This window comes from Entamoeba dispar, genomic scaffold (genome assembly GCF_000209125.1).
Source record: "Entamoeba dispar SAW760 scf_1105229461345 genomic scaffold, whole genome shotgun sequence".
In the NCBI taxonomy this organism is placed as follows: domain Eukaryota; phylum Evosea; order Mastigamoebida; family Endamoebidae; genus Entamoeba; species Entamoeba dispar.
In genome coordinates, this window is record NW_001854646.1 from 1 (window position 1) to 17,365 (window position 17,365).

The window sequence follows — 17,365 nt, forward strand, 5'->3', positions numbered from 1 at the left end:
TGATTGTTGAATATTTGGAAGTGTTTCTACTTCTTCTTAAAGGAAATGAGTGTTCTGTTTTATTAACTCATCCATTTTAGTTTAATTAATATCAGATTAAAATCAGATGATTAAATAACTAAATACACGCTTATAACAAATCACTTATTTATTATTTTATTATTCAATGAATTTGTCATTAATTTTAACATTCTCATTTTTAACATAATGAATGAATAACAAAATAATTGTAAAATAATAATATTTTATCTTTGTTTTTGTATTTGACTAACAATACATAACAGGAAACACCATGAAAATATAAACAAGCCCATAACAAAAGAATGAGAAATCAATATCAATCATGAAACATAAATGATATAAGAATGGGTGAACAGGTATTATCTGTATGGACAAAAATACATTAATTATCATTGTAACTATTATCATAACAAATATAATACGACTGTATGAATATTTTTATTCTTTTTTCATCATCATAAGTATTTTAACAACAGTTCAAATAGAAACAAATAGTATTATAATAGAAATAACTCACACAATAAAACACAAAGAAGATATAAACATTGTCAAAATAAAAGACAACAACAAATAAGAAATAATAGAAATAGTAAAAGAGAACCCAAATTGAATAATTAAAAGAATGAAAAGAGTATTTTATAAGAAAATTAATTTCAGTGAATTAATGGGTATAATACAATTAAATAAAATAAAAATGATGTAAACAAAGAATTTATAACAAATAAACTAAAATGAAAGATATTTAAATGAATGGAAAGAAATGTGGTGAAAACATAAGAAGTACAAATTGTATATTTAATAATATGAAATTATCAGTAGCCATATGTAGGTCATTAAATATAAAAAATGTATTCCTCCAAATAATAGAGATGCAATGAGTAGTAATTATGACAGGAGGTATTAAATCTAATTTACTTCTTTTTGATATATTAATTTATTGTAAACATTGTTATATCACTATTCTATCTATTAATAATATATTGTTATGATATAATAAAGAAAAGTCAATACCAAAACACGATTATATGTGTAAACAAATATATAAACACATATTAATTATAAGTTTCAATAAAATTAATGAAACTGAGTTCAATGCTACTCATAGATGTATTAATAATGATGAAATTGTTATAAATTAAAATAATGATTTATTTGTTAATGATAAATATTTCAATGTTAGAAGATTTGATGTATATTATTAAAACATAAAAGAAGATTGATATATTAATGATGTTGATATATTCAAGATAGAAATATAAAATTAAATTATTTTCCAAAATAAATAAATATAATGAATTAGATATGAAATAATATATTAGAAATAATAACTGTAATATTATCAATAAATTGATACATAAAGAATCATTAAAAGATTAAAATCACTAAAATTACAAATTATTTTCAATAAATCTATGAAGAATTATCATTAAAAATATGAATGATCTAATACTTTACACAAGAAATATGACAATATATTAGAAGAATAATATTCTAATTCTCACATTATGAAAATAAATTCTAAGATAGAAATAGAACATATCAAAATCACTGAAATAATCACTTCTCAATATTCATAAATTCAAATTGTTAATATATTAACTATCTTTTTCAATAAACAAACAGTACACTCTTATTACTTCATCACTTATTCATTATATGGTTTAATTATGTAATAAAAAACAATAAAGTCAGGTTCTTATTTTATTACTATTTTATTAAAAGCATATTCTGGGAATGATGTTTATTTTGATTGAAACTTAAAGGAAGAAAAATCATCTCATTAATCAAATAATTAAATCTTAATGGAAGAAGAGATATTTGTTGGCATTGATTTAGGAACAACATTTAGTTGTTGTCATTTCTTTAATACTCAAACAAAAAATATGAATGTATCAATTACTTAAATGGAAGTTCAACAATTCCATGAACCGTTGACTTTTTCATACAGCCTGTTAGTGTTGGAATTTCTAAGCCTACTTCCATTTGTGAAGAAAAAGATTTATTGGAAAGAAATTTGATAATGAACAAGTTTAAGAAGACATTAAAAGAGCATATTATCCATATCAAATAGTTAAAGCAGATGACGGGTATTGTCAGACTGTAGTTGACTATTCTGATAAAGAAGAAGAACTGATTGAACCAGAAATTGTTTCAGTTATTGTGTTAAAAGCAATTAAAATTGAAATTCAACGTAGATTAAATTAGAGATGGTGCAGTTTTAAAAGCAGTTGTGACTGTTCCTGCATACTTTGATGATTCTCAAAAAGATCGAACCAAAAAAGCCGTGTTGATGGCAGGATATAGTTTAATTCGTTTGTTGGCTGAACCGTCAGCAGCTGTATATGCATATGGATTAGAAAGTACGGAAGATAAGACACACCTTGCATTTGGTCTTGGAGGAGGGACACTTGATGTTACTATACTAGAAAAGAAAGGAAACGATTTTAAGTTTAAAGCAACGGGTAGTGATGTTCATTTGGGAGGATTAGATTTTGATATGAATTTAATGGAACTCGTTATATCTGAGATGAAAGAAATTAATGAGAAGAAAGCACAAAGATTTATTTTGAAAGGGAATGATAGTCAAACACAAAAAAAGCAAAGAAACAATGAAGATATAAATTAAGAAAAGAAGTTGAAAAAAGCAAGGATTGAGTTATCATCAACTAGTTATTATGAATTCAATATTTTAGAAATAGTTGGTGAGGATGATTTTGTTATTATTATTGATAGAACTGAATTTGAAGATTGTAACCAAAAAGAGTTTGACCGATGCATGAAGTGTGTTGATGATATATTGACGAAGACAAAACTCTCACCATTAAAAATTGGAGAAGTTAGCTTGTTAGAGGAAGTTCACAAATTCCTAGAATCAAAGAGTTATTAGAAGCCAAGTTTACAACATCAAAAATCAATGATACTATTGATTGTAATTTGGTTGTATCACAAGGTGCAGCTCGATATGCATTTGAATTTTCTACGGGAATGATTAAAAGTATTACAGAAGTAACTCCACATCCTATTAAGATGGCAGGACCTTATGGTAATCTCATTACTATTGTTGAAGATGGAACAGAGATTCCACACAAACACAAATATGTATTGAAGTCACTGGATGGAGTGTACAAATAGAATTATTTGAAGATGATAAATCATTAGGGCACTATGTCATTAGCAATATTCCAAAAGGAGAGCGATTGGTAGTTTTTGTTGTAAAAGTTGAAGAGGATGGTACAATTACTGTTGATGGAGAACTTTCAAATGGAACGAAGTGTGAATGCAAAGCACAAATAGAAAAGAAATAAAATAATGAAGAAGAGATTACAATTGAGAAAGAAAAGATAGATAAATTCTTTGCTCAAAATTGAAATCATTGATAATTTTTGTTTTTTTAGTTGATAAGAACTTGATAAATCATAAAAAAGAACATGACAACAATTACTTTCCAAATAGGAAATAAACCAATAACCACAACACACAAAACATCAGAAATAGTTGGAATGAATGATAAAGATCTTGAGGATTTTTATCAGAAAGAAATGAGTAACAAGAAATTTGAAAGAAAAACAAAAAAAATGATATGAATAATTGATAAAAACAAGTTGAATTAATAAAAGATGCACACTACAACATCATCACAAAATGCTATGATGATGACTATCAGTTGAATGAAGAAGGAATGAGAAGTATTGTTTGTTAAATATGGTATTTTATATAAAACACAAGAAAATAATAAAATAATAATAAATGATATAGTGATATTATCAGTACAATGATAATATATTACATCAATATTGACTACATCTCGAAAATTTAATTTACTTCTTTTTAATTAAACAACATAAATAATATAAATAAACAAAAAGAACAAGAGAAATGAGAAAGTTTATTGAAACAATCATGAATGATGTAATTGACATATTCAAAGAAGATAATCAAGTATGATATTATAAAATCATTAAGTTGTGTAAAATTGAATAGTATCTTCATTGTATCATTTATCAAGTAATCAAAGATTAATGAAATGAAAATTGAGATATAACAATAAGAAAATGATTACATTCAAATGAAATATTGAAATGAGTGAACACAAATACATACCCCAACAACAAACAAAAGATAAATAATACAGAAAAGAAATAAAGAAACTACACAAAATAAAAATAAATAATAAAGAAAAGAATAAATTGAAATATAATCAAATAACAAACATACAATAAATAAATACAAATAAAAGAACAAAACAATGAAATGAATAATAAAGAAAATAAGAAATAATATAAATTAAAACAATTTATATGTATTATTCGACTTTACATAAAAAAACAGAAAATAAGAAAAATTAAATGAATAAAGAATGATGTAAATGAGTAATTAAAAGAATTTAAATATATTAAATTAAAGAAAGATAACAACATAATACAGGAACAATAAAATAATAATAAATAATAAGAATAACAAATATAACATAATAAATTTTAATAATCAATTCATTATTAATTTCATTATTCATCACTCTTTCATATGAAATGAAATTAATAAAGAAATAAGTTAAATTATAATCAATCATTATTATTTAATAGTGATTGAAATAATCTTATTATTTATATAGTTTGTATTCAAGTAAACAATAATGAATAAAAATCATTGCATTTCAATTACAATAATTCGTTGTGGTATGAAGTACTTTGGATGTTGTTTTCCACAAAGTGCATTTCTTATTCCATTATATTCAAATGAACGTTGAAAACAAGATGATTTTGTTTTATTATGTTCTTTACAAACACAAATATCACTCCATCCAATTCCAATTCCAAACAAATAATCATTTGATTTATTAGGTAAAAAAAATGCATGTTCTGGATCATTAACATCAAATTTCATCATTCCTTTTATTCTTCCATTTGATTCTAATGAAAATAAAAATGATTTTGGATCATATATACAATAATCAATTCTATGAATTTTAGCATCAACATATCCTCCAAACTTATTTCCTTTTGTGTCTTCAATAATAATTATTATATGTTCTTTACTCACTATTCGTTTATCAAATACTGATGTATTAATATTCCAATCATCAATATCTGAATTAAATAGTATATTTCCTATTCTTCTTTCTGTCCATTCTTCAAGTTGTTCTATTAGTTTTTCGTAAGATATTCTATTTGTTGATGTTGTTGTTCCCATTATTTGTTATTGTATCTTGTTTTTAAGATGTTTTATGTTATTTTAAAGTTCATTATTGATTATTATAATAAATTTATAGTTAATAACCTTGTTTTAATTGATCTACTAAATAATAAATAGACTAGTGTTAATTTTCAAGTGAAATATCTAAAGTACATGAAAACTTTCACATGAAACATTGGAATGGTTTACAACAATTTTAGAATTGTAATTAAGAATGTTAATTAAAAAATTTTATTTTTTGTTGTTTTATTTCTATTTTTATGATTATTTTATACCTTGTTTTAAATAACATATTTATATTTTTGTTATTATTTATTATTTTTCATTTATGTTAATGTCAATAACGAATAGTATACTCAATGACTATACTTCTTTTTATTCTATCTGAAGGGTCATTTATTTGTACATTAAATAATCTAATAAATAACTTTATTTCTTTATCTTTATTTTGTTATTCTTCTTATTATTAAGTTATTTCATTTGTGTTATTTTGAACATCAAATTATTTTGTTTTCTTTAAATTTCTTCTTTCAGTGTCTTTCTTTAACACCTGACTTTATAGTGATTTTGAAATTATGCTTTAATGATTATTTAATTTCTCTTTCTTATTACTTCATAGTATGATAGTACAATTCAGTTATTATGTATTTAGATATTATAATTTGAACGTATAATTAATACTGATAATAAGAAATGTATGCCAATGAGAATTATAAATAATTATTATCCTAAAACATTAGCCTTTCATCTGATAGTTTTAGTGACTCTTTATAAACTACACAAAAACTAACCAATAAAAAAAAGTTGGAGATTTCATTTACTGAGGAGTCGTTTCTGTGGTTCAGAAACATCAACTTTATGAGGAATTAAATAATTGATACTTGGAATAATTTCCATTCCAAATTTATGAATAAGGAATTCATTTTGGAGTTTTTTTGTTTGACATTTTTGAAATTCATTGCTTTCTAAAGTAAGTCGAAAAACGTCTTGATAAAATGGATTAATTGCACTTAATGAAAAACAATTCATTAGTGTATCATCTGTAGTATTTGTTGGTAAATTTATTTTAATTGTAGTACTATTTTGATTAAGAATATATGAAAGTTCTAACTCTACATTTTCAATAGAAAGATAATTGAACCCATAAATAAATCTAGAATTGAAGAATTCTCTAGAAATAATATCTCTATTATATAATCTATCTATTACATATAATAATAGTTTTTTCTTTCCTAAAACAGTTGTTCTTATCTCTGTTTTACACAGATTTATATCTTTTATAATAATATCATTTGTTATATTTCTAAAAATTCTTTCTAAAGGAGTATAATACCATAAATGATCATTAATAAATTCAATAAAAATTTCTTTTTCATTAAATAAACTAAATAGAATTTGGTCTTGAATTATTTTTTTAAAGAAGTGAGGAAGAATTAATATTGAAGGACCTTTATATTTTTTATATTCTTTAAGTTGTTGAACAGTTGGAACGAAGACATTTTTTAAATAATTAACTATTGAACTTTTTGTTATAAAATTACTTCCTATTTCCTGATGAACTCCATGGAATTGTTTTTCTAATTCTTTACTCATTTGTTCTGTTTGAGTACAACATAAAGGAGGAAAACAATAACCACTCCCTGAAACACAAAGTGCAATTGTAGAGTTTCTTGTTTCTCTTCCAACATACAGTTCTATATTTTTATCAGTATCTTTGTGAATAATACTTTCTTCTTGATTACCAACAAAAAGTCTAAAATCATAAGTGTCAAATGTAAATATCCATGATGCATCAATACTATTATATTTATGTAATCTTTGTACCATTTTAATTATTTTTTCTTTATTCAATTCCATTTTAAGTGGTAATTTAATAGTTTTTTGTTGTTTAAATCCAAATTTATTCAATAATGAAAGAAGATTTTGTTTATTTATTTGAATAGTATATTGTTCATTTAATTCAAATGTTAATGTATTTAACGTTATTGATTTCTTTTGATTATTTATTTTTGATAACTTGTTAAGTAACATATAATAAACCATATTCTTTTTCTGAGAGTATATAAGATCTTGTTGTTCTTTTTCTATTTGAACAGATTTATTATTTTGAACTTTTGTTTGAGATATTAATTTAATATGGTTCAAAATATTATAAACATTTATATCAATACTTTCATTTGTTTTGTTATTTATTTGTTCTAATTCTTTAATTGATTGATTAATTTTTATTGTAGCTTTATTACAGTCATTCATCATTTCTTCATCTAAAAAATAAAATTTAACTTTTTCAATTTTAATTATATCTAAATATTGTCTATAATATTTACTTGTAATAATAAGTATTTCTTTGTCTGTGCTATTTAATAATTGTTTTCTTCTTTCTATATGAATCATTAAATTTTCTATAAACCATGTTTTAAATTCTTTATTAGTAAAATAATTTTTTGTTTTAAGTCTTTCTGTTTGATTAAAAGAAGTAATATATTCTCCCATTCCATTAACACATAGCACATTACATGAAACTTTATTTCTTCTATCAAGTATTAAATTAAGTGATTGTTTTTCATTATTTTTTAATAATGAATTAATTGATCTTTGATACAATTGAATTTGAATTCCAACTTCATCAATAAAAAATGTTAATTCTTTTCCATAAATTTTCATTTCATGATCAATTTCATTTTTTAATTGATTTATTTTTATTTTTAATTTAGAATCTTTTATTGGTTGATTTAATTTTATTGATATAAACTTCATTTGTAATTGTTGTATTATATTTGTATCAATTTTAATTATTTTTTTAAAATTTTCTTCAATGAAACATTCTATTAATGAAGGAGTAACTACTATTTTTTGATTAATGCAATTATAATAAAAGTTAATAATACTCTTCTTTAAGTCAGTTGTGATAGATGTTTTTTGTGATTTCATAAATACATTTTTTAAGTTAGAAATTCTTGAATAACTTCCAAATTTTAGAAAAAAATCATTTTTTTTTTAAAATATAAAAATTCAAATCAATAAATTTTAATGAATTTAAAGAATGACACAAAAAATCATTATCAACAACGTAACCATTATTTGATATCCAGAAGATCTAGTGTTTGTAGTTAAATATCCACACTTTCCAGAAATACATCTTAAACCAGGTCCACATTTTCCACAATAAGGTTCACAAAAATTACTAAAAATATTATCTGAGTCTGAAGAATTTTGAAGAGAAATTATTGAATATGAATCTTCACTACATTCATTAACACAAAAAGCAGAAGTAGTATTACATTCAATAATATCATTAAAACCTTCTATTCTTTTAAACTCTAATTTATGAACAGAAATACTTGCTCCAATAATTCCTTTTAATTTAATACTTACAAAATTAACATAAGAAGAACATGAAGTATCAACATTAATTTTAAGAAGATTACCATATAAAACAGTATTTCCAACTTCATTTTTATATTCTTTTGTTCTATATAAAGACATTACATTAGAACATTGAACTTCTTTATCCGTTTCAAATTTATTAATATCAGCTAACGTAAACATATCTGCTGTTTGAAAAATAATTTTACAGTCAGAAGTAAATTGAAATTCAAGAACATTAAAATACCTATTTAATTGAAAATATGTTGGATATCCAAGAACTATTTCAATGTCTTCTGTTGAAAACGAAAATGAAAATTCATCATTTTGTATTTGAATTGGTTTTAATCGTTGTGAAGGAGTTACTCGATATAATTGCCAATAAAAAGAAGGGTCATAATGAATAATTTCTTTTCCTTCTTCAAAAACAATACTTTCAGGAATAAATTGGCAAGTCTTTGTTAAGTTATATCGAGGGAATTGACTAAATGCAATATATTGAGTATTTAGAATTGGTTGAACTTTAGAAAATGTTACAGTAATACGTTGTAAAGAAACCAACTTAATTGATGATTCATTAAAAAATGGAATAGTGTATATACCTGTTAAAGTGTTTACTGGATACTCTTTATTTTCAAGAAGTAATAAATAATGAGGAAGAACTGTATTAATTGGTTGAATATCAACTGTTAATTCATTGACACTAACAATAATAATAGAAGGATTTTTATCTATTGGACATGAAATAAACTGAAAAGCAATTGGAATAACTGTTATTTCTGTGTTAGTTATAGATAATGATTCACAAATTGTTGAACTTCCATAAATCATTTTTTCATCTTCTTCTTCATGATAACCAGCAATCATTACTCTATGTTTTGTTCCTCCAGTAGAAGTTAATTCCATACATTCACCACATCTATTTGTTTGTTTAGAAATAATAAAAGATTTATGGACATATACTTCTAATGATAAAACAATTCCTTCAACCTTTGAACTATTACCAGGAAATGTGAAACAGTGAGTTAGTTTTAAGTGATTTGGTATAGTAGTAAAATGAAAACCGAATACACAAGGTGATTGTTGATTATTTATAGAAGATTTATATCCTGCTATTACAAAATAAATCAACGATATAAAAACAAAACAAAACATTAACTTTTAATAATTTTTTTTTGTTCTAATTTTTTTTTAATATTAATATTTAATAATATAAAAGAATTATAAATATAACAAAAATTATTATATTATATTTCATTACAACCCAAATGGTAAATTAAAATCATTAGACTTTAATTTTGAGACAAAAGAAGATATTTTTGGTAATGGATGAAAAGATGGAAGTTGTTCTTTCATTGTTTTAAATAAATCATCTAAATAACTTGTTGTATTTTGACTTTCAACACTTTGAGCTTCATCTATTTGATTAATTTTCTTTAATTTACAATTCTTTGGAGTAGATGGTACAGTTCTATATTGACAATAGTCTTCTTCTTCAGGAAGAATAGATAATTCTTTTTCATTAAATATTGGGATTAAAGGGATATGTTGTTCAACAAAAAGAGATGATAATTTATTCATAATAAAAGTGTAAGAAGGTTCAGTAGCATCTACATTTTCTATAATAGTTTGAAAAGAGTTAATTACTGGCATTTGAATTTGAGTATATTTATAAATTCCACTTTCTTTAAATTGAATTTTTTTTTCACAAATTTGTTGAGGAGAATCAGTTAAACTATTCCAAGGTAAAGTTCCAAGAATATTTTCAAAATAAATAAAAAACGCAGATACCAAATCATCAGTTCTAGATACTGGTTTTCCTAAATGAGCATTAACAGAAGCATATTGTAAAGTTCCTCTAAACCCTCTATGTTCTTTTCTATTTGTTTTATTTCCAAATTGGTCTTGATAATATTCAGCAATACCAAAATCAATTAAAACAATGTCTTCTTTTCCTTTAACTACAAAATTAGAAGGTTTAATATCACAATGAACTATTCCTTCTTTATGAATAAATTGTAAAATTTTAATCATTCTTAATAATAGTCTTAATGATGTATCTTGTGTAAAGTGATGTTCTGGAAGTTTTTCTTTAAATACTTTTAAATTAATTCCATGAATATCCATAACCATAATATATCCAAAATCAGAATATCCACACTCTATCATATTAATAACTCCTTCATTATGTTCTAATTTTCTTATTATTTTTGTTTCAGTTAATGCATCATTATCTTGACAAAATATTTTTAATGCTGCAAATTGTGTTGGATCAATAGTATTTTGACATTTATAAACAGACCCTAAAATCATTCAGTTTTATTCTTCTTATACTTTTAATTTTATTACTTTATTTTTTTTTTAAATTACAAACCAAATCCACCTTCCCCAAGTTTATTAATAATTATCCAATTATTAAAAGATTTCCCAATTGCAATATCTTTTGTTGTTTCCATCGTTTAATGTTAATTAATACTTTTTTTTAAGTTTAGACGAACTTTGAATTAAAATAAGATAAGTTTAGAAGGAGAGTTAGATTCTATTTCAAGTGAATTTCCCTTTTTCTTATTTTTATTTGTTAATAAAGGAATCAATTATGAATTACCTATATTTAGGTTTATTTTTATTTGTTAATAATAAAAAAAATTAAATGAAAACTAATAAAATTATTCCTTTTATGGCAGTTATTTCCTTTTTATATCTAAATTATATTTTATTGTATTTTGTTATTTACTATTTCTATTACTCTTCTTCGTATTTGAGAAGATGATTGTAATGAATATGATTTTTCCATTGAATTTGACCTTCTAAATATTGTTCTTCCTCCTTTTTTATGAATTATTTTCTCAAAATGAAACAAATCTCCAGGCTGATTAAATCCCATTAAAAATAGATGTGGATTTCTCTTTAAAACTGGTTCATACCAATTCCCATCTTCATTACCTAAAATTACTTCACTAACTCCTTTTATTCCTTCAACAATATTTTGTCTCATCTTCTCATCTAATACTGTTTCTCTTTGCTTTATTCTTTTAACAACACTATCTCGTGCAATAATAACAATTACTCTTCCAAAGTGAGCAGCTTCTTGTATATAATGAATATGTCCAGGATGAATTAAATCAAATGCACCAGCAATCATAACTTCATATGGCCCTTCACCAAATCTTTCTTTTAAATCGTGCAGTATTTGTTTTGTTTGATTTGTTTTTCCTTTCATGTATAAAATAAAAGTTTAAACTTACTAACTTTTTGAGCTTTTTCTTTTAATTAAAAAAAAACGAGAATATTGAATTTCATTCTAAATCATTTGATTTTCTTTCAATATTTCTTGTTCTGTACCTCATACCTTTCAAAAAGTTATCTTTTTTTCAACAAAATTTTAATATTTCATATATTTTATATTGAATATTTATTTAATTTATAATTTTGTTTATAAAAACAAAAATTTATAAATAATTGTTTTTTCTAAAAGAAACTTTATAACCAAATGATTTTATTACGAAAAGTTATTATAACTTTTTAATAGTATTGAGAATAAATTTTTATAACAGTATATTGATTAATTTTATGATTCGAAAGTTCAACTAATTAAAATTTATTAAGAAAAAATAATTATTTCTATTCAATAATTTACTTTGAAAAATTAATTATTATAACCTGTTTAAGAAATAATATTCTAATAAGTTATTAATTAATTATTTAAATAAACACATTGCTTTTAATCTTACTTTTTTCATATATTTATTTTGTAATTAATTAAGTCTATAGAACAGAAATAGTTTTATCCTTTGTTATCAATTTTTGGTTTATTTTTATGGTTCCATTATATACTAACCAATACAAAAAATAGTTTTATAAATTTGATCTTTTCTATCAATAATCTACTTATTTTTCTTTGACAATACATCAAAAACTCAATACTTTATTTTTCTTTTGAAAAATAACAATAAAAACAAAGAATAAAACCCTTAATCTATAAATATAAACGAAACGTGTCTCTACTTGTCAAATACATCTATCAATTACATGATATTAAAAAAATAAAATATAAAAGAAAAATGTGTTATCAAAAAGAAAAACATGGAACCAAAAATGAGAAAAATGAAATTTTTAATGAATAGAAATTACTGAAAAAACAAAAAGAAGGGTGTTATGAATAAAAAAAAAGAAAGAAGAACTGAAAGGGTTGACTAAAAAATTCATTAATTGAAAACATGACTGAAATGAAAGAAGTTAAGGCTATGACTCCAAAAGAGTTTAAAGCTAAGTCAAAACCAAAATTTGCTGCTAATTTTGAAGAATATTACCCTGTTAATACACTTAGAAAGTATGGATTTGAACGACATGAATGTCCTATCTGTCATGAACATTATTGGAGTACAGCAACTACTAGAGTAAAAACATGTGGAGATTCTAATTGTGAAGGAAAATATAAATTTATTGGAACTGGTTGTGGTATTGGAGCTAAAGGACATAAAATTACTATTGATGAAGCATGGAAAACTTATGAAAAAGCTTTAACTTCTACAGAAATCCCAGCTACTGCTATTAAAAGATACCCAGTAGTTGCCAGATGGAGAAATGATGTAGATTTTGTAGCTGCAGGTATTTATTGTTTCCAACCATATTGCGTTACTGGACAATTAGAACCACCAGCCAATCCATTAATTTGTCCACAATTTTGTCTTAGATTTAATGATCTTGATAATATTGGAATATCAGGAAGACATTTTTCTGGATTTATTATGATTGGTCTTCAAGTATTTAACTCACCCCAAAAATATGTTTACTTTAAAGAAGAATGTGTTGATTATAATCTTAGATGGTTAACAAAAGAACTTGAAATTGAACTTGATGATATTACCCTTATTGAGGATGTTTGGTGTGGTGGAGGAAATCTTGGACCATCAATTGAAATGTTTGTTAAAGGACTTGAAGTTGGAAATATGGTCTTTACTCAATACAAAATTCTTGATTTCGTTAAAGGAGAATTTGAACCTTTGAAACATCAAGTCATTGATGTCGGAATTGGACTCGAGAGAATTCCTTGGTTAATTAATGGAACACCAACTTCTTATTTAGAAGCATTCCCAGGTGCAGTTAAATACCTTCAATCAAAACTTGGAGTCACTTTAGAAAGTGATGTTATTTCTAAGTTTGCTCCATACTGTTGTTTACTTAATTTGGATGAATGCAAAGATGTAAATAAAGCATGGGCGGATATTGCTAAAGAATGTGGAGTTGAAAATAGAGAGGTTTTACAAAAAGCTATTCAACCAGCAAGAGATCTTTATATTATTGCTGATCATTCAAGAACTATGTTAATTGCAATTTATGATGGAGCTTTACCATCTGCTGTTGGAGGAGGAGCTAATTTAAGAAATATAGTAAGAAGAATGTTTAGTATTCTTGCTAGGAATGGATGGTGGGAAAAACTTGGTGGTATGGATGGACTTATGGAATTATTTGAATTCCATAAAAAAGACCTTGAAAAGATATATGGCAAATTTGATGAATATAAATCATTTAGAAAGATTATTGAAATGGAATACCAAAGATGGTGTACTACTGATATGGAGTCACAACAAAAAGTTCAAACTTTACTTAAAAAGAAAAAAGGTGTATTGACTGTTGATGATTGGATCTTTGCAATGAAATCATATGGATTATCTCCAGATAAAATTAATGAAATTTCTAAACTCCCAGTTCCAGATAATTTGTATACTAAACTTGCAGAATTAGAAGACCAAAGAGTTAAAATGCTTCCAACAGAATTATATGAAACTGCTGACATTCCTGAAACTAAAGAACTTTTCTATGAAAATGGTAATTTAAGAGAGTTTAATAGTGAAATAGTCAGTGTATTAGAAAAAGTCGACGAAAAAGGAAAAGGTACTGGAATTCATAATCTTGTTATTTTGAAAGAAACTGCGTTTTATCCAATTGGGGGAGGACAAGATAATGATACAGGAAAGATTAAGATTGATGGAGTTATTTATGATGTTACTTATGTTGAAAAAGTCGGTAAATGTATTCTTCATCATATTAACTCAGACCTTAAGAATTGGGAAGAACTAAAAGGTAAAATGGTTATAGGATATGTTGATGATCAAAGAAGAAATCAATTAAGAGCTCATCATACTGCAACACATATTATTCATCAAGCAGCACATCAAGTTCTTGGTCCACATGTATGGCAAAATGGAGCAAAGAAAACAGTTGAAGAAGCTCATTTAGACATCACCCATTTCTCATCTATTACTAGAGAAGAAGAAAATGCAATTGAAAAACTTGCAAATGAAATGATTCGAAAGAGCTTGAAAATTAACAAATTTGTTTTATCTAAAGAAGAAGCTGAAAAGAGATATGGATTTTCTTTATATCAAGGAGGTGTTGTTGCTGGTAATGAAGTTAGAATAGTTGACATTTCTGGTTATGACACTGAGGCTTGTTGTGGTACACATTGTGATAATACTTCACAAGTTGGACTTATTAGAATTATTAAAACAAACAGAATTTCAGATGGTGTAGTTAGAATTAGATTTGTTGCTGGTGATGCCGCTTATAAAAATATGGCAATGGAAAAGAATCTTATTAATGATCTTTGTGATTCTTACAGCGTTCTTCCAGAAGTATTACAACCAACTCTCGAAAGAATCTTCACTGATTATAAAAAATTAACAAAACAAAGCAGTAAAATGATTGGTGAAATTTTCAATTTGTATATGAGAGTAATTCTTGATGAAAAGAATAAAATGGTATTTGCCTCAATCCCTGGTGCTACTCAAACCACTTGTGTTTCATTTATTCCACAACACGCTCCAGAATTTAAAAAAGCAGGTAAAAGTGTCTTAGTTCTCGGTGAAGGAATGGTTTATGCATTAGTTAACACTTCTGATTTCAAAGCAGAAGAATTAAAAGATGTTCTTGAGAAGAGCAAAGTTTCAAAAAGAAAACAAGAAAAGAAAGATGAAGGAAAAGAAGAGAAGAAGGAGAAGTCCGTTCCATTCAGAGTTTCTCCTTTAAAAGTAAAAGCAAAAGGAAAGAAACCTGAAGTCATTGAAGGATATGTAGAAGTTACTGGAAGTATTGGAGGTAATGTTACTTTAGTTACTGATTTCCTTAAGAAAGCAGGATTTATTGAGTTCCAACTCTAAAAAATAAACTTGGTTTAACTAGTTTTTTGTTAAAAGATTATTTATTTTTAATTTGTGTTTGAAAATTGAAGTTTTCTTAACAAAAAAGAAGAGTGATAAATGTTTATTCCATTCACAGATAATTCTTCTTATACATAGTGTTATTACAAGCCAAAGGTTATTTATTAAAAGTCTTTTTAATGGTTATTTAGAAATTTTAGTTATAAAAAGTTGAGATAATTATCAAACCGATTTCAATAAAACACTTTTATGGTTTTCTTATTATTGAATTTAATAATCAGGTATTACACATATATTTTTATGTAAAGAAGTGAAAATATCAATGAATAATATCATAATCTTGTTTTATGTTATTTTAATTATTTATCAAAAAGAGGATTTTGTTTTTATAAACAAATCATTTTAAATATTTTGTTCATAAAATTATTGTCATATTTTTACAAGTGTTAAAGCCAATTAGTTCTATATCAGTTAAGGAAATAATGTTTTCTTTAATATAGTATTGTTCAAATATTTATTTGAGACAATGAGATGTTTTAAAAGTAGTAACAAAAACATTGGTTATTGTGTTAGTTCTAATTCTTGTTCAATTAAAAATATCACTTTAATCAAAAATGAAAAACTGATATAAGTAATTGATATAACAATATGCAATGTATGAAATATTAACATAAAATAGGTTGGTATAAATAATTTAGAAAATGGGTGTGTTGTTATAAAGTTATGAGTAAGATTTTAGTTAATGAAATTTTATTCACTTGTTTATTTTGAGAAATGGAGATGGTAATTATTAAATAGATAATTCTATTGAAGGAGATAATAATAGGGTGTAAGGATATACATTTCAAATATGGAGAGTGGGAAATAGGGATATGGGAATGGAAAGATATAAATTCAACAAGAAGTTCAAAAGAAAACAATAGAAGTGTTTCTGATTTAGTCCATATATATTAAATAAATTATAAAATATAGTTTGGATTTTATAGAATAAAAACATACAGAACAAAAATAGTGTTAATGCCATACCCAAATCAAATCAGCAATACACAGTATTAAACAGTTAAGACTAATATTATGTTATCGTTAGAAATAAGTATGAACAGAAAAGAAAGAGAAGAAATGATAAAACAGAGAAAAAACACAAGAACAAAAATTTGGAACAATGATAAAATGAATGTAATAAGAAGAAAGATAAAATTAAGGATAAAGAGTACTAATACAAAAAGATTATAGAAATAAGAAAATAATAGAAAGAAAAGAAATAAAGAAACAACATTTAAAACATAAAAATGAAGAAAAATAGAAAAAGAAATATCTGAAGAAAAAAAAAAGAGGAAAACATAAAGTGGAACAAGACAAGAATAACTTTAAAATCATATATAATGTCCATTATAACAAGGAACAGATATGCAGATAAAAGAAATTATCAATCAAAAGTTAGAGCATTTTGTATTGCACTAATAAATAGACATTGTGATGTTGAAGTGAAACAACGAAGAAATGTTAAATGTATCACATTACCATTTTTTCAAATTAAAAGACTTCACTTTAATAATAAGAAAGAATATTTATCGATTTACAAGAAATAATTAAACAAAGAGTATATGGATTAGAAGAGACAGATA

The 17,365-nt window shown here is 24.2% G+C and overlaps 5 protein-coding genes and 1 pseudogene across 5 annotated transcripts, besides 24 other annotated features; 2 read left to right on the top strand and 4 right to left on the bottom strand.

Annotated features, from left to right (window-relative positions):
* Positions 1 to 241: a repeat region.
* Positions 242 to 276: 35 nt separating this feature from the next.
* Positions 277 to 430: a repeat region.
* Positions 405 to 672: a repeat region.
* Positions 590 to 1,629: a repeat region.
* Positions 1,630 to 1,816: 187 nt separating this feature from the next.
* EDI_097850 lies at positions 1,817 to 3,370 on the top strand (annotated as a pseudogene).
* A 377-nt stretch (positions 3,371 to 3,747) lies between these two features.
* Positions 3,748 to 3,770: a sequence feature (AT_rich).
* Positions 3,771 to 3,829: 59 nt separating this feature from the next.
* Positions 3,830 to 3,880: a sequence feature (AT_rich).
* A 251-nt stretch (positions 3,881 to 4,131) lies between these two features.
* Positions 4,132 to 4,311: a microsatellite.
* Positions 4,312 to 4,338: 27 nt separating this feature from the next.
* Positions 4,339 to 4,506: a microsatellite.
* A 33-nt stretch (positions 4,507 to 4,539) lies between these two features.
* Positions 4,540 to 5,167: a repeat region.
* Positions 5,168 to 5,269: 102 nt separating this feature from the next.
* Positions 5,270 to 5,297: a sequence feature (AT_rich).
* A 145-nt stretch (positions 5,298 to 5,442) lies between these two features.
* Positions 5,443 to 5,547: a microsatellite.
* A 480-nt stretch (positions 5,548 to 6,027) lies between these two features.
* On the bottom strand, positions 6,028 to 8,145 carry EDI_097860 (uncharacterized protein; the record flags this gene model as incomplete). The annotated part of the gene is made up of 2 exons (XM_001738411.1): positions 6,028 to 7,496; positions 7,542 to 8,145. The coding sequence occupies 2 exons, from the start codon at positions 8,143 to 8,145 to the stop codon at positions 6,028 to 6,030; spliced, it is 2,073 nt and encodes a 690-aa protein (XP_001738463.1).
* Positions 7,480 to 7,526: a sequence feature (AT_rich).
* Positions 7,871 to 8,016: a microsatellite.
* A 39-nt stretch (positions 8,146 to 8,184) lies between the features above and the next one.
* Positions 8,185 to 8,255: a sequence feature (AT_rich).
* On the bottom strand, positions 8,251 to 9,735 carry EDI_097870 (uncharacterized protein; the record flags this gene model as incomplete). The annotated part of the gene is made up of 1 exon (XM_001738412.1): positions 8,251 to 9,735. The coding sequence occupies one exon, from the start codon at positions 9,733 to 9,735 to the stop codon at positions 8,251 to 8,253; it is 1,485 nt and encodes a 494-aa protein (XP_001738464.1).
* A 4-nt stretch (positions 9,736 to 9,739) lies between these two features.
* Positions 9,740 to 9,835: a sequence feature (AT_rich).
* Positions 9,836 to 9,837: 2 nt separating this feature from the next.
* Positions 9,838 to 11,036, bottom strand: EDI_097880 (casein kinase I, putative; the record flags this gene model as incomplete). Its single annotated transcript, XM_001738413.1, has 2 exons — positions 9,838 to 10,883; positions 10,955 to 11,036. The coding sequence occupies 2 exons, from the start codon at positions 11,034 to 11,036 to the stop codon at positions 9,838 to 9,840; spliced, it is 1,128 nt and encodes a 375-aa protein (XP_001738465.1).
* Positions 10,915 to 10,949: a sequence feature (AT_rich).
* Positions 11,037 to 11,163: 127 nt separating the features above from the next.
* Positions 11,164 to 11,199: a repeat region.
* Positions 11,200 to 11,251: a sequence feature (AT_rich).
* A 42-nt stretch (positions 11,252 to 11,293) lies between these two features.
* Positions 11,294 to 11,800, bottom strand: EDI_097890 (uncharacterized protein; the record flags this gene model as incomplete). Its single annotated transcript, XM_001738414.1, has 1 exon — positions 11,294 to 11,800. One exon carries the CDS (start codon positions 11,798 to 11,800, stop codon positions 11,294 to 11,296), a length of 507 nt encoding a protein of 168 aa, XP_001738466.1.
* Positions 11,801 to 11,956: 156 nt separating this feature from the next.
* Positions 11,957 to 12,239: a sequence feature (AT_rich).
* A 10-nt stretch (positions 12,240 to 12,249) lies between these two features.
* Positions 12,250 to 12,291: a sequence feature (AT_rich).
* A 321-nt stretch (positions 12,292 to 12,612) lies between these two features.
* Positions 12,613 to 12,636: a sequence feature (AT_rich).
* Positions 12,637 to 12,797: 161 nt separating this feature from the next.
* On the top strand, positions 12,798 to 15,740 carry EDI_097900 (Alanyl-tRNA synthetase, putative; the record flags this gene model as incomplete). Its single annotated transcript, XM_001738415.1, has 1 exon — positions 12,798 to 15,740. The coding sequence occupies one exon, from the start codon at positions 12,798 to 12,800 to the stop codon at positions 15,738 to 15,740; it is 2,943 nt and encodes a 980-aa protein (XP_001738467.1).
* Positions 15,530 to 15,581: a microsatellite.
* A 943-nt stretch (positions 15,741 to 16,683) lies between the features above and the next one.
* Positions 16,684 to 16,711: a sequence feature (AT_rich).
* Positions 16,712 to 16,907: 196 nt separating this feature from the next.
* Positions 16,908 to 17,085: a microsatellite.
* The last annotated feature ends 280 nt before the right edge of the window (positions 17,086 to 17,365 follow it).